The sequence below is a fragment of the Melopsittacus undulatus genome, chromosome 8 (genome assembly GCF_012275295.1).
Source record: "Melopsittacus undulatus isolate bMelUnd1 chromosome 8, bMelUnd1.mat.Z, whole genome shotgun sequence".
NCBI lineage: Eukaryota > Metazoa > Chordata > Aves > Psittaciformes > Psittaculidae > Melopsittacus > Melopsittacus undulatus.
Window position 1 is genome coordinate 56345807 of NC_047534.1, and position 16285 is coordinate 56362091.

General features: G+C 47.3%; 1 protein-coding gene across 1 annotated transcript in view; it reads left to right on the forward strand.

Annotated features, from left to right (window-relative positions):
- Window positions 1-6259, forward strand: part of VWC2L (von Willebrand factor C domain containing 2 like) — a 47240-nt gene extending 40981 nt beyond the window's left edge. The window contains exon 4 of the mRNA XM_034065543.1: window positions 5967-6259. Coding sequence (XP_033921434.1) covers window positions 5967-6115 — 149 coding nt within the window. The 3' untranslated portion in view covers window positions 6116-6259. The remainder of the gene's footprint in view (window positions 1-5966) is intronic.
- Window positions 6260-16285: the final 10026 nt, after the last annotated feature.

The following is a 16285-nucleotide window of genomic DNA, read 5'->3' on the forward strand; positions in this document are numbered from 1 at the left end:
TAGCATCGTCTTGTGAGGAGTGAAATATGCAGGAAGGATGGAAAGAGCTGCAGCAAGCTATGGAGGAGATTAATCCTTTGGGGAAGTGGTGTGCAAGACTGAAAGCCTGCAGGTGGAGATACCACCACTTGACTGCAGGGAGCTCTGAGCCAGAGCCAGTGGGGTCTGTGCATAGATAAGGAAAGAAAAGGTTCACATTTTGTGATGTTTTAGGCAATGGGGTGAAGCTGGAGGCATTTATTGGAGATGCCATCTCCCCATGGGTGGCTGGACAAGGTGGTGAGGGAAAAGTGAAGCTTCCACCTTGGGGTCACATTGAGGAAGTGACACTTGTTACCACAGGTAGGAGCCATCACCATGGGCTACTCTGCCTCAAAGTGGAAACACCCCAGGCAGAAGGTGGTCTTGTTGCCAGAACATCCCTTGGTCCACCATTGCATGTACCCATGTGTGGTTCCTTTCATCAGAGGGCAGGAATGACCCACCTGGCTGGAGCTGTCTGTGCTGGTGAATGGAAACAGCAGCAGGATGAAATTACATGGGAAAGCTTGCCCAAACCTGTTGTCCTTCCAGGAAAACACTGGCTGAAAGGAAATGGACAAGAGGGGGTAAAAAGGCTGTAGGAAATGTGTACTTCAGACTCCTTTGGTTTTGCCTGTATGTGAACACCCCCCCCCCCCGGGTGTCCATGCAAAAAAGGGGCACAAAGCAATTCCTGAGGGTTATGAATGGCAGAGGGACTGGGGTGGGTGTGTGTGTTCTGGGGGCATCACTAGCCTCTGCTTGCTCACATCTCCTGCCCTAAGTTTCCCATGCCTGCCTTGGTTTTCATCCCTCACTCATGGGGAAGGATGGGATGAAACCCACAGTGAGTTCATAGAATCATCACAGAATCATAGAATGGTTTGGGTTTGAAGGGACCTTTAAAGCTCATCCAGTTCCAACCCCCTGCAATGAGCAGGGATGTCTTCAACTAGATTAGGTTGCCCAGAGCCACATCCAGCCTGGCCTTGAATGCCTCCAGGGATGGGGCATCCACACCTCTCTGGGCAACCTGTGCCAGTGTTTTACCACCACTCATTTGTGGGTCTGTTGCCTTCCTCCCCCCATTCACCACCCACCCCACTGTGAGATGGAGCCTCCTCACCTGCCCCATGGAGATGCAACAGTTCTGGTGTCTGCTGTGCTGGGTAGAGCTTCCTTCAACCACAGGATGCAATTGCAAACTAACAGGTCTGCAGTGGGGAGGGGATTAGCAGATGATGGTTCATGCTGGTGACCAACTTTCACCCGCCCATACTGAAAACACTGATGTGCTGCAGCACTGAGATGTGCAGCTGATGAGCATTTGGGTGCCAGATGGCTCTGCAAAGTGTTCTGATAAGGCAGTGAGCACTGACACCTCCAGCATCTCCTGCTTACCTGCTGTTGTAGGGACTTGTAATCTGCAGCACTGAGGCTGGTGTGGTTTGGTAGACTCTGCTTCTGGTCCTTTCCAAAGACAGAGCAGCATCCACATCTCATTGGGGTGGTGGTTGAGGCATTGATGCAGCCTCCACATTTAGGTGGAGGCATCTTAGGAGAGCACATCTGCTGCCAGTGAGTTTGAGTGGACTGGAAAGGGGCTTTCAAAGTCTTACTGGTGATCTGGATGGGGGCACTGACCTGAAAGGGTCCCATTTCTCAGCCCTGCAGGAGCCTTTGTACAGGTTGGGTGGTGCTGGACTTAGGGGTCCAGGGGTGTATTTTCACCTGGTGTATGTATTGGGAACATGCCTGGATGTCCTTTAATCTGCAAAGAGCTGTGTCATCCATAGCCTGGAGGACATGGGCATCACCTTGCAGAGCAGGGAAGAGGCAGAGCCACAGTGTACTCCCTTCCCTCCTGTGGTTAACCACAGACCAGGGATCTGACCTGGGCTCACCCCACATACATGTGCCATGGTCATAGAATCATAGAGCCATAGAAGAGTTAGGGTTGGAAAGGACTTTAAGATCATTCAATCTGAACCTCCTACCATGGGCAGGGGCATCTCACACCAGACTGTGTCACCCAAGGCTCTGTCCAACCTGGCCTTGAACACTGCCAGGGATGGAGCATTCACAGCTTCCCTGGGCAACCCATTCCAGTGCCTCAGCACCCTTACATCTTCCTTACATCTAACCTGAACTTCCCCAGTTTCAGTCTGAACCCATCACCCCTTGTCCTCTGGCTGCAGTCCCTGATGAAGAGTCCTCTCCAGCATCCTTGTAGCCCCTTTCAGACACTGGAAGCGGCTCTGACGGTTCCATGCAGCTTCTCTCCTCCAGCCTGCACAGCCTCAGCTTCCTCAGCCTCTGTTTCTGGCAGCTCTGTTCCTGATGCCCCTCAGGCTCCAGCCATGCTTTAAGCCGGGATCTTTGGCTTCAGCTTCTAACACCACAAAGCTCCAGTGCTATTATCTGTTGGGGTTTTCAGCCCCTGCTGCAGAGCATCACCTCATTTCATTCTCAGCCAGGCGAAGCTCAGCATTGGCAGCTGCTCACCTCACCTCCTCCCTGTGGTAGAGGGTGGCAGGCAGTGCTGATGCTAGGCACTGAACACAATACTCCTTCCCTCCTCAATGTATCAATTACAGCCACAAACAGCTCTTTTCTGGCAATCCAAAGTGATTGCTTCAGTAGCATTGACAGCGCTCAATGAACATGTGAAGATCCTGCAGCATCAGCAACAAGGAGCTGTGTTAACCCACAGGAATGTGGCTGTCATTGAAAACATGATGCTGGGTTTAATTCCCTCCCTGAGCACAGAGTTCAGCCTGGATGTGGGAAAACAGCACAAGGTGCAGGCAGCTGGCAATCCCTGCTCCTCCTTGTGTGCAACAACCAGTTGCACACAGATACCAGCAGTAAATTCCCACTGTTGTATGCATGGTCGAGGTCCAAAAGCAAAGTCATCAAGACAACATTCAGCTGGATGAGTGTCCATGGGGTTGCTTTCAGGCAAGAGCCATTCCTAAATAAGTGTCAGGGAACACCACTGTTTTCTGCTTATCCCTTGCACCTTACACTGTGGGACACATCAGAGGGGAGCTTAAGGGACAGGTTGCTATAATGAGTTGCTATTTAGCAGCTATCTAAACTACCGGTGTGAGGTAGGTCAGTGTAGCCATCAGCACCTCTCTCCTTGACATTGTTCATTGAATAAGGTAAATTATCTTGGAGTCAGCTTGAGTATGTCCTAAAGAGATGGGGAGACTCCTGAAGTAGTGACTGGAGACATGGAATCATCACTGGAAAATACTTAACTAAGAGGAAAATCCCACTGCTTGCAGAAATCAGATGTTGTACCATGAGAAGTTCCAATGAAGGCAATGAGCTTTGCCTCATGCAAGATGCTATTCAGGGCAAATCTGAATATCACAGTTGGCCTGAAGTGATTTGTGCTTGCTGTGGTGCTTAACATTTGATTTCCTTTTATTGCTCCTTTGCACGCATGAAGCTAAATCCAGAGCTGCTGTAAGCCATGGGCGAAGCTATTGAGTTCAGTAAAACCAGCAGAGAAGTAACTGGGAGCAGCCTGAAGCCCACAGCCCCAGGAGCCAGGCTGGTGTTCAGCACCAAGTGACTCCCAGTCATCAGTGTGACACTGCATGCATCAGACTGCATGTTCCTGCTGTTTCCAGCTTTAACTTGGCATCTGTGCAGCGTGCTCTGGAATTCACGTGTGTTCCTCCTCATCCCTGTAGTGCTGTGGTGGGGACTATGCAGAAGATGCAGTTTGTGAGCTGGGATGGATGCTCCTCTTGCCTTTGGGCTGTGAGGCTTTCCCAGCTTGATAGGAAATGTCAGATCAAGGGAGTTTTGAGTTTCTTTGTAACACCATCATACCAGACCCCCAAGAGGACTTAATCTCACACTCTTGGGTAGCATTGCATGAGGAATGCATTAATGCCTGAGCATGGGATTAGAAGTACCCCTCCATACCAGTGTGCCGTTCAGCAGCACAGCATGGGTCATCACCCAAGCATCTGGTCTTACACATACAGTTGCAAACTTTACCATCACTCTTCCCAAACAACAAACCATATGTGATTTTTTGAGCTCTCTCCCATCCAAGCAGCATCTGAATGTCCCTAATATATCTCCATGAAAATCTTCACTGTTCTAGCAAACAGCCTGGAGTGCTGTGGTCTGGGTATTAACTATGTTAAGCAAAGCAAATCTCACAACTACAGTGTCTGTGGGAGGAGCAAACTTGTCCCATCAGTCTCCCTGAGCAAGAAGAGGATGATTACTGCCCTGGTTTTGTGGAGGGGACCCTTTGCAGTTGCCCTGCCCAAAGCAGACATCCCTGTGCCCAGTGCACTGCTCAATTGCCAGCAGTCCACCACAGCCTGAGCTCCAGCTCAACAAGTGGTGTCACTTTTCCTGTTTGGAGCCTGGCACCCTGGTGGATTCACATGCTGGTGGGCAAAGGAGGAGGCAGCATCCCCCTTCCTTGGAGAGACACAGAGCTTCCCTGCACCACAGCCTTCCTAGGTCCTGAATGGGAACAGAAGAGCAGCCATGGGGTACACCCACTCACCCCAAATTCTGCTCCAGGAGCCATCGGAGGCCTCTTGCTCAGGGTCTTCTGTTGAGGCTTCATTGAGGTAGATCTGAAAAGCTGCTATAGAGCTGATCTGCATTTGAGGAGGCCTTCAATAAAGAGATTGCCTAAAGGCAAGCAGCATCCAAGCACTGTTTGGCTCAGCAGCAACCTGCAGTGCCTACATCTGGTTAAGCCCAGCCCTGTCAAACTCATGGTCTGTTGAGCTTAAACATAGGGTCTTGAGGAGCACCAGTAAAGTCAGGGCACTAATAAATCAAGGAGATAAAATTAATAGTTCTGTGAGGCTATAAAACATGAGAGCCCAGCAGTGGATTGGCTACAGCTCAGCCTGTTTCCAGCCATGTAGGGACCCTATTTCCCCTTTCAAGCCTTATTTTAAGCACTGACAACTTGCCTGTAATGGTCTGCACACACTGCCATCTATTGAACACAACTGGTGCACTGGAGGCATAGATTAAAACCAGTGGCCAGCTGAGGGGTGACATTCCAGAGCAGCACTGGAGCCACGAGACACTTCTGAAATGCCTTCATGCTTCCCCTATACCATGAATGCAGCACCTTGATTGTTCTCCCCATGTGCTGCTGCCTCTGCCATTAATGCCTGGCACTAATGGATGCAGGAATGAGAGGGGAGGAGGAGGCAATGGGTATTTGTGGGACTTCTATGAGAAGGAGGAAAATAAGGTCCTTGCTGGCTTGCTGCTTTGATGTTGTACAATACAGAAGCCCACAGAAATCAGCAGTAATGAGCAGAGTAAAGGAATAGCCCTTGAGAAGACCCAGGTTTTATCAGAAAGCTTATCTGGGAGGTGGATTATTATTGTTAACTTGATGCTATAAATCTTCTATGGTTGATAGTCCTGAACTGGTGGGATACTGGGCATTCAGGCATGGCTGCCATGGTCCTGGGGGGTGAATTGGCTCCAGTCCCTGCAGCTCAATGCAGTGTCACCAAGCAAAGTGTTATATGTGTTTTGATGTTTGTCCTCATGGTCTTGTCCATCTCACAGCCAAATTTTAGGTGAAAAACAGGCTAAATTAGAGGACAATTGAGTAGAAGAACCTGAGTGCATTGATGGGGCATCCAATGCTATTTGTATAAGGGGGTGGGTGTAGAAACAGGAGAAGGAAAGTCCTGAGGCCTTTTTATTTTCCCTTTAATACCTGAGGGCAGCCAGAAAACAGAGGCAAGTGCTCAGCATGGGGTGCAGGTTGGCACCCAGCATGCTGGGAGCACTGCTGCTGTGTGCACTGGAGCACAGCAAGGGGCTGTGGCTGAGCACCTGCCTGCTCCAGGTGCTGTGAGCAGAGCTGCTGTGCCCCATTGAGAACCCATAATGTATTCATTCCTGTTCCATGTGTGTTCCTGCAGGTCCAAACTGCTTTGCAGGGACCACGATCATTCCTGCTGGCATCGAGGTGAAGGTGGACGACTGCAATATCTGCCACTGCCACAATGGGGACTGGTGGAAGCCGGCGCAGTGCTCCAAGCGCGAGTGCCAGGGCAAGCAAGCACTGTAGTGGGAAATCCCCTGCTTGTGGCACTGATGGGCAAGTGATGGTGATGAAGACAATGGTGATGATGACAATAGTGATGATGACAATGATGATGATGACAATGATGATGATGACAAAGGAACGTCTTCGATGCTGCACATGCGTCCGACCTCCCCCTGGAACAGGGTCACCAGCAAAGCCTGCAAGAGTTTCACACAAGCAGAGGGTTTTACTTGTGGGGAAGGGTCTCCCTCTTCCCTCCTGTCCTGCTCCTGTCCCGCTTTACACACTATGTATCCTTTATCTAGGTATCTACTCTGCGTTAGTAACTATCAGTGCTTTACAGGGACACGGTGGTCACATCTGGGGAGGACCAAAGCAAAACAACCCATGTAAGCTCTCGGACTGGTGATGCCTCCGATGGAGTCACTGCTGTCACTGTCTGCAGTGTGGATCCTGGGGGGTTTTCACCTTTATTTATTCAAGGATTATTTTGCTAATGTGATTTTGTTTTTTAAAGACACTTCCTAAGCTGGGATTGTCGGGACAATACAGCTGTGACTCAAGTGATGGATCATTCTGATTGTGTCTGGGATGGGCGGTGGGGGTGTGTGTGTTAAGGACAGGAGGGAAGGGGCTAAGGAAGAGCCCTGATTGGAGCATAACCTGCAGACAGCCCATGGCAGATGCACAGGTATACCACCAACCCCCAAGACACAAGCTGTATCTGTGTTACACTTTCCCCACTGAGTGGGGACAATAAAGTCAAAGACACCTACACAGTCACCGTGACCTTGATGGGACAACAAGCCAACACCGGCTGCACGGACCAGGCAGGGATGGGCTGGAAACACACCATGAAAGCAACATGTTACCTGGGTTGTCTGTGGCTGGCTCTGTGCCTGCCTGCAGGAAGGAGACATCTCCACCAGCAGCCGAGGCCCCTTCAGGCTTTTTGGCACTGCCTTTTGCTTTCTCAGGCTGCAGCTTCCAAGCGATACTGTGAGAGAAAAGCCACCAATGTCATCTCTCTGCTCCACAAGCCTTTCCCATCATTGCCCACACTTGGTTTGCTGCATTTTGGCCATGGCCACTAAGGTGATGGTGCTTATTTTGGTCAGACTTCAGTCCAGCACTTGTTTTAACAGCAGATCCTGCTCACAGCATCCTCCACCGAAGCAGATCAGCACGGTCGGGCTCTATTACACACACTGCTGCCTTGGCATATTTGATTTCTTCCCAGTTCTTGTGTGTTAGCAGAGGGCAGGGGGTAGGAGGAGCACTGGTGAGTGCAGCCATCACTGTACTTCAGGCTGAGCATTGGCTTCCTGCGGGTGGAACTGGTACCATTAAAGATGTCATCGCCACGTTTCTTTGTCGGTTGTTGCCTGTCAATGACTACCCGGTTTCAAACTTCTCAAACAATAGTGTGCCTGAAACTAGTGAGAAAAGAAAAAACAACCTGTAAAAACTGGGGGGGGGGGGGCCTAAAACAAATATTTGATGTGTAAAAGACTATATTATTAAAAAATTATTTTGTTAAATATAAAGTGTGTGAACCAGCAAAAAAATCCCCAAAATTACATATTTGTGGTGTATTTTACTCACCCCCTCGAGCTCCCAGTTCCTCATCCCAGCCCCTGACTGATGAATGCAGCAGGCTTGGAGCCTGGAAGCAGTCATGGAAGTCCTATGGATGGGATGGGCTGCCCAGGGAGCTCCTCAGCAGGGAATCAGTACATCAGCTTTGCTCTGTCACAAGACATGTGCCAAACTGGGATTCACTTTCCATCATGGACAAGCACAGCTCCCAGGCTCTCGCTTTAACCTCCATCTGCTTCTGCCTTTTACTGGTGCCATTTTATATTTGGTGCCATTTCCTGAACATGGAAATTTGCTTTCAGTTCACAAACTCCATTTGGTACCTCCAGATGCATCATTATTTACACTGATTAGTAGTTACTCTAATTAATTACAGCTTAATTACTGTAGTTAATGTTTGTACAGTGCTTGGAACAAGTACAGCGCTATACATCCCACATATTCTTTTCTTCACTATTAATTAAGCACCATCTCTATTCCATGCTGTGCTTCCTCATTATTTCCCAAGGAGTCGCAGTGGCACCCTTCATTCCCACCCAGGAGTACTTTACTTCCTGCTCCCACAGAGATGCTGTGGTGCTGGTGGCTGTGCTGGATGGGAGCTGGAAGAGCATTACCTACAGTGATGGGTTTCCTGAACACCATAAGGATGCTTCTCTTTTCCCTTTGCTGTTCCAGGGCATTGAGCCTATGAAACAAATGGGATAAAATGGGAATGCCTCACAGACCACACACAGTGAGCTATGTTTGGGTGAAATGAGAAGGAAGCGGTGCAGATCCCATCAGGTATTTCTATGAGGTCCCCATCCATGCTGGCTCAGATGGCAGCAGGGATCTGATTCCCCCAGCTCCATTAGGCATTAGGCACACTGTCCCACTGTAGTTCTCCCTGCGCACCAAAGTAGGATAACAGGGAGGAGCAATGGGCACAGACTGGGTTTTATGAGGGTCAGTGTGGAAGAGGCCACCCCTGGGTGTGCAGTTTCCAACAGTACCTGGGGCAATTGGAGCACAGTGTCTAAAACCACTGCCCCCAGCTCTGCGCCTGTCTCAGGCCAGGCAGGGTGACTCCAGCATTGAGATGCTGTTGAGTGCTCACCTGACACACTGAAGGACTTCATCTGATCTCAACCACCTTCCTTTCTGCCTCTTTTTTAATGCTGTAGTTCATTTCTCCCCTTAATTAATCACAGCTCTGGGCCAGGCAGACCCATTAACTACTCCTTTTATTTAGACCTTTCAGAGGTGCAGTCGCAGATGCAATTTAATTTGTTGACCCATGATCGATAACAATTAATCCCATCTCTTTAATCTTGCTGAAAGGTTCGTCTTGGGCTTCCAGAGGCTGCCATCTCAAGGGAAAGGTGTCTGATATCTATGTTATTAGATGGGGGAGCACAGCCTCCTGCATAGGCACTGTCCTTCCCATCTCCCCACGCTGACATTCTTGCAAATACAAGAGGTATTTATGGGCAGTACTGGGATGCTGAGCACCTGAATCAGCAGCATATAGTGGCTATGGTGGCATGTAACAAGTTGAGTCCCATTTGACATGATCACCCCTTGACTTGGCTGTCACAGACAACCCCAATACAGCCACAGCTCTGCTAAATGTAAAGGCAAAAAGCAAATCCTTGGCTTCCAGCATAGCGTGAGCAATAATTTGTTTCTCTTTGGTGGCTGTTAAAGGGAAAAGAGGACCCATGTGAATGCATAGCAAATGAATGCCTTTTATCTAGCAAAATTACGTGGGTTTGCAGCAGGAAGTCAATATAGAAGATGAAAAATATATCAAAATCCCACCTTCTTTTCTAGTGTAGAAGCTTAGTTTTTTAAACACAGGAAATAGAGCACATGGAAAGACATTAAGTGCCTGTACTTATATATTTAACATACCATATGTATTTATTTGTATTTGCAAATATAATCCCGACATTCTCAGAGTTTTGGGGTTTTCTGTTTGTTTTTTTAAGGGAAAATATCCTTTTACCATGACTAACTTCAGTATCTCAAAGAGCTCTCATGTCCCAACTCAGCCACACTCTTCCTGTGTGCTCCCAGAAGAGCCAGCACAACCCACTGACACAGGCTGCAGGGGTAGTTTTGCATCCAAGTATGCCCAACATGGGACAATGTCCAACACCACATGGTGACAAGTACTTTGTGAACACAGGAGCTCTGGGAACATGACTGTTTCAGTTCACATACTAAGGTGATGCCAAGTTCTCTCTGAGGAGCTTCTCAAGGCACAGATCATGTAAGACAGCCATGAACTTGGTCCACCTTCCAAGCCACATAGACAGAAGCTGAGCCTGGAAACCCTTTAACTAACAGGGCCACAGACTGACATCTAAATAAATAGCAGATGAGCACAGAATAGATGGTATTTTTCCCAACAGCTTCACACAGGAGAAAAGAAGTACCCGAGATCCACAGAAACCCCAAAAACATATCATCTTAACCCAGGTAACTGCCCTTGCTTACCAAATAGCTCCTTCTGGCAGTTCACGTTCTTGTACCCATGGATGTGCATGACAACAGGCTGTGAAGCAGGCATGCCAGCACCAATATCCCATTGGCAAACAGCAATCAGAGGCGCTTATGTACCTAAAGGATCCATATTAAGCCATATAAAATATTATTTGGGGCCTTACTGTGCTTTATGTGCACATATGTGTGCCTTATTTATAACCAAGGAAGCAGGTGAAAAATGGGGTTACCAGGATTTTACATTCTCCCTTTTAATCATAGAATGGTTTGGGTTGGAAAGGACCTTAAGATCATCCAGTTCCAATCCCCTTGCTATGGGCACAGACACCACACACTAGACCATGTCATCCAAGGCTCCATCCAACCTGGCCTTGAACACTGCCAGAGATGGAGCATGATGGAGTGGAGACTGCAGCCCATGGCTTGGAGTGGGCTGTGAAGATGGAGCATCCCACCACTGCCTATGCAGTCAGTGTGCCAGGCATTGGGGTGGCTGGAGCTTGTGTGATCCAACTTTCAGAGCCTTGGGCCCTACCTTGAAGGACCAAAAGAGTCTGCAATGAAACCAGGTTGATGTGTTCATCTGGTCTGCTGAGAAGTGCTTGCATCATCCTCAACACTGCCATCAAGAACTCGGTTAATAAGAACATTCCAGTTTAATGGAGAGGGACTGGCGATCCTTGCTCTTTGCATTACTTAGCTGGCTCGAGGGATGCAGCCTGTGCGTTGCTCAAAGGGTTTTCTGTATTCCCAAGGCCCAGCTGTGTGCCTATGATTTAGCTATATTTGCCATTCCTCTTCTTCATTTAAAAAGACAAAAGCTTTGGGAAAGGGAAGAGATAAAAACTTGCTCTCCTGCAAATAACCCACTCCCCTATGCACGGAAGCACTCGTTTTGCAGTCCATTAAGCCCAAGTTAATGCAGGTAGAGCATGTCTGGCATCGAGAGGATGGTAAAGGCTTCAGCTCTTAATTTTACTCAGATGAACAATCCTGCACGTTCCTGGCTGGGGTTGGTACTTGTGCAGCAAAGACAACAGGCCCCGCAGGAAGCATGAGGCCAAGGTTAAAGCACTTCTAAGTCAAGATGCTATGATACCCAAAGAAGCAATTTGCCATTGTATTGCATATCTTCTGGCACTTCATCGGCATGAATAGAAACTGCGAGCAAAAGGGGTGCGTGGGGACCCATTGGAGCTGCAGATGGCTTTAAATCTCCTCTAACTTTCTCTGGATTCAAGGTTATCCACTTGGCTTGCTGCAGGCCTGTACACTTGGGCTAATTGCATTGCTAAACAAAGAGTAGCACTGCCCCTCCTTGTCCCACCAGCATGAAAACAGATGGAGACATGCCTGGAAAGGAAGAGCATTTGTTATCATGCTGTGAAGCTCTATAGGATATTCTAACCCTCATGTTTTTACTTAAAACATCCTAAATCCCCCTGTTTTTGTCAGCAGCATCAAAACGAATGGAAGGAGGTACAGGTGCCTTGGGTAAAGGAGCAGGAGATGTGTAGGGAAGGACAATCTTTAATATGTCCCTAATGGTAAGAGTCTCCCTGCATTAGTGAACAGCATGTGAAAATTGGAGATACCCTAAATCCCAGGAGATTATAGGGTTTCCCTGCCTGCTCCTCCTGGTTGCTTCCTAGGAGATACAAGCCTGGTCTCCATCCAGCTGGAGCTTGGGGTCTGATGCATCATTTGCCAGCCCACCTCTCACCAAAACTGTTAGCAGCAACCAGGGCTCCATCCTACTGGGTTTGAGAAAGGAGATCACAAACAAAACCCATCATTTCCTAGGCCAAACTCACACAATGTGCTTATATGCTACCAGTGATTTGTGATGCCTTGGAGCAGAAATACAGGAGTTTTGCTCTGTAAAACCATGTTAAGAGCAGCAATTAGAAGTCGCTGAATGGGAGACAAGATCCTGAGGAGTAGGTCAGTGTAGAAATAGAAATATAGGTGGATGTATGTCTGAAGTTCTGACCAATGAAGCAGACACACACTCTTTGAAGTGTGTTTTTCACTTCCTCCAGCTTTGAGCAGGGTAGAGAGGAGCTTTAAAGAAACCCATGAGCACTATTCCCCAGCCCCAAAATCAATAGCTCCATTCACCACAGGATATTATTCCCATGGGTATGAGCAATAGGGCTTGATTTGGTGATAAATTTGGTGATAAGATATGTTAATCAGATGCTGGCTAATCTGCACCACCTCTCTGACCTTGGAAACTGCCTTTTGCAGGTAAAACTGAACTTGGTACTTTCCCAGGTGCTCTTATTTGGATGCACTGTGTGATATCAAAGTGGCAGCGGCTGGCAATGCAATAGGATAGGATAGATCACATCCCAAACCAGGCCAATTTAGTGATGTTAAATTAGTGCAGGGCCTCAAATTCCTAAAGAGAAGCAGCATGTAGTATAAAAGGGATATAACTATCAGTGCGATGTATTATGAGTTTTATTCTTCCTATTTTTATTAACAAATCTTTCATCCTTCCCCTATAAGGGTGAGGGCTTGCTTACTTGCAAAACAAGAGCTTTATTACTTGTTCTGCAATAGATCATTTACAACAACAACAAGTGGTATTAATAAAGTCCGGGGATAGCCAATTGCAGAGAACTGTGTTTCATATCACTAAGTTTGGGAAGGAAAATGAAATGTTAACCAAAAAGCCATTTCCAAGATAAATAGTCCCCCTGTACATCATCAAACTAATAAAAGCATGCAGTCATGTAACACAAGGAAATTCTTCCTCCTCCTGCCCACAAATCATTTTTACCCCATTTCCCTGTGTTTGCAGTCTCAGAATACAGTTGCTGGCTTCTATCAGTTTTGTTGGTGAATTTATGCAGCTCTTTACTGCTCACCTACTTCATCTTGGTCTTTTTCATTAATGAATCATGGAAGCATTTAAATTCTGCCTCTTAATTAACTTTTAAGAGGCAGATAACGTGGGTTTGGGTTTTTCTTCTTCTAAGGATCACTTAATCAAAGGTGGGGCTGTGTTGTTCAGTCATAGTGGAAATCCATAGACCATAGATCAAACCTACTGCAGTGAGCAGAGGGGAACTGAGCTCTTCTGAAACCTGACTGGAGACATCAGCTTACATGGGCAGCAAATGGAAAGCCAGGTCTGCAGACTGGGGCTGCTCTTTGGTCTTGGTGGTTGAGGAGTGGAGGAGCAATGAGGTGGACTCCTGCACACCTTTGTGCTGTGGGGAATGGCATCAAGGTCTCAAGAAGATGGTCAGAGTTGTTCCTCAGACACTGGTATGTCCACAAGCTCTTTTTCCCTGGATTTTGCAGAGATGGGTTTAATGTTGAGGGCAAACAGATGATTTTTATGGGTTTATAGGAAAAACTCACTCATTGTATTGAAACAACAGAGACTGAGAGCATTTCTGAAAAGTCAAATCTGTGGTGTTTTCAAGACTGACATCCTGAACTGAGATGCAGAAAACCCAAGGACCCAAAGCAGTTCAATGTGATGTAGTCAAGGGGTCCAACGCAGGCAGGACTGCATCCTAGGTATCTCAGCATCCTGTCCTTGACACAAGCCACCAGGATGGGAGAAGGTTCACAACAATCAACAGCTTTAAGGCAGAACAGGCTTCTTCCCTCTTCACATCCCACAACCCTTCACCAGCCCCTCCCAAGGCACAAATCACTGCGTGTATGCCACCTTTCTAAATGAAATACTGCTACAATAACAGTCCTCAAGTGTGCCCTGTAGGCACACTGTTCAGTATTTATAATCACTTAATAAACACATGAGAAATGGCACAGCACAGCCCTACATAATCTATGTGCAATGATCCTCGGTGACAAAGTGTAAGTGACCAAATCCCTTTCCAGGTCTAATGATATTTTGCTCTAGTAAGCCAGTGATATATCTCGTATGGCAAAAATAAAGCACTCATGCATAAAATTAATACAGTAAGCTCTGAAGTCATAAAGCTTTCAGTCTGTGATATATTAGATGGGAAAATGACTAACCTGTAATTCAAGTTCTCCCAGTGCCTTATTCCCAATAGGTTGTAGGGTCACCTAGGCATTGAATGATCAAACCAGGCCATTTCGGAAGCAGATGAATTATTAACCAAGCAGTTAGGAAGCCCATTAAGGGTCACACACAGAAAAAGCCCTGTGAGGACAACAAGCAGCAGCTTCTCCTTGTAGGGGTCAAATGTTTCTGTTCCTTATGGAGTCTATGAGAAAACTCAGAGCAGTTTCCATCCCCTTACTCCTTCTAGAAGGGTTTGTGATATGATGGAAGGTGTTTGGTCTAACTGAAGTAGCTGGGGCCTCTTTCCAGGCAGGTTTCCCTGCTATTTAATAGCAGAAATACAATTCCCAAACAAGCCTGCAATATAATAGGCATCAATTTGCTAGAAACCTGCAAAACCCATGACAGTAATACACACAAGCAGCTTACACCACATCCTGCTTTGAGAACCACCTTGTTTTAACCCCTGTGAGCTTCTGCCACATCTCATGCACACCAACCACCAGTGCAGACTGGCTGCTGGTTACCTGTGAAGGGCTGGACCACAGCTGGGCTCCTGCACTGCTGCAGACTCACCCATCACACACTGCCTTGCTGTTGCTCCAGTGCCCTGGTCTTCTGGACCAGTGTGAACTGGTGTCAGGGAACACTCCTCCAACCACCTTGAGGACATGAGGAACCACCTGGGAAGAGAGGAAAGGGATGCTGAAGCAACCAGCAGTGTCATGAGTCTGCAGTGTGAGGGAGCACATTGCTATTGCAAAGCCTATTCCACACAGCACCAGAGGCAAGCAGGGCATACAGCTGCAAAGACAAAAAGCCTTCATAAAGACAGGCTCAGCCGTGTCAGATATTGAAATCACCTCTCTGCAGGTGGTGCATACCTTTCCATTGCTGACTGTAGGGACCCAGGGATCAGAAATCCATCCCAGTTTTCAAAGTCCTTCTATGAGGAAATGCAGACAGTGCAGCAGGGATCACACACCAGAACATACTGTAGGCTGTATCACTGCAATCCAGCCCTTGTTTAAACCAGAGTAATTATCCTTTGTCTATAAAATGATCAAAGTGCTTTAGAAAAGAAGAAAGAAAGGAATCTAACTCCAGCTCCTCAGTCAGGAAGATTGCCAGGCTATGGAATCAATAGGTTGTTAGATACCTGAAGGATGGGAATATGTGAAAGCTATCAAATGATTTCTTTGTTAATAAACTGCTACAGTAATTACCATTAGAATAGAAATGGAAAGATACAGATCAGAAATGGAAAGCTGTGAATAGCTTCTCATTAAGTGAAATCAAAGCACACAGGATTTTGTCTTTTCATTTGGCCTGGGTTTTGAACTTGCATACATAGAGCTGCTCATCCACCCAGCTTTGTGTACCCCCCTTTCACCTGGGTCTCTTCAAGTCACTGAGCCTCCAGTAGAAGAGAGATTACCTTCCATGGGGTATCTGCTCCTGCACGGGCTGTGGGTGGGTAGAAGCACAGCCTCCTTCACGATGCAGATGTAGAACAAGCAGTGCACTTGAAAAGAACAGGTCTCAGAAAAACCCATCTCTTTTCATGAGGAAAACACCTGAAAGGTATCATCAAACATCTGCAAGTCCCATTTACCTACAGCCCTTAAGACAGGACAGTATAATAACCCCACAGCTTTGCATACAGAGCTTCAAGTGCTTCCAGACCCTTTCCAGACCTCATGTATTTACTGAAATTGGTTGTCTTCTACTAGCACATGAAGAAGGGGGGGAAAAGGACTAATGGATGCACATTAACCTTTTGGTACTGGGTTTCCCGATACTAGCTACTAATGCAAAATGCATTAGAAGGAAATGCCTGGGCACCATGGTGCGTAAATGTTATAATACAGGGAAAAAGCACAGCAGGGGACAGAGACCCATGCAAAAGGGGGTTGCAGGTTCAAGATGATTAAAGAGAGCTCTCCAATTTGTTTCAGGCAGAGAAACCCTGCAAAGAAGGGTCTGGAGAGGTGAAGATGTGGAAACAGCTTTACAGCTGCCCCTTTTGCAGGAGAATGTTGTTGCCCACCTCAGTTTTGATGCACCTGCATAAACCTCTCTCATTG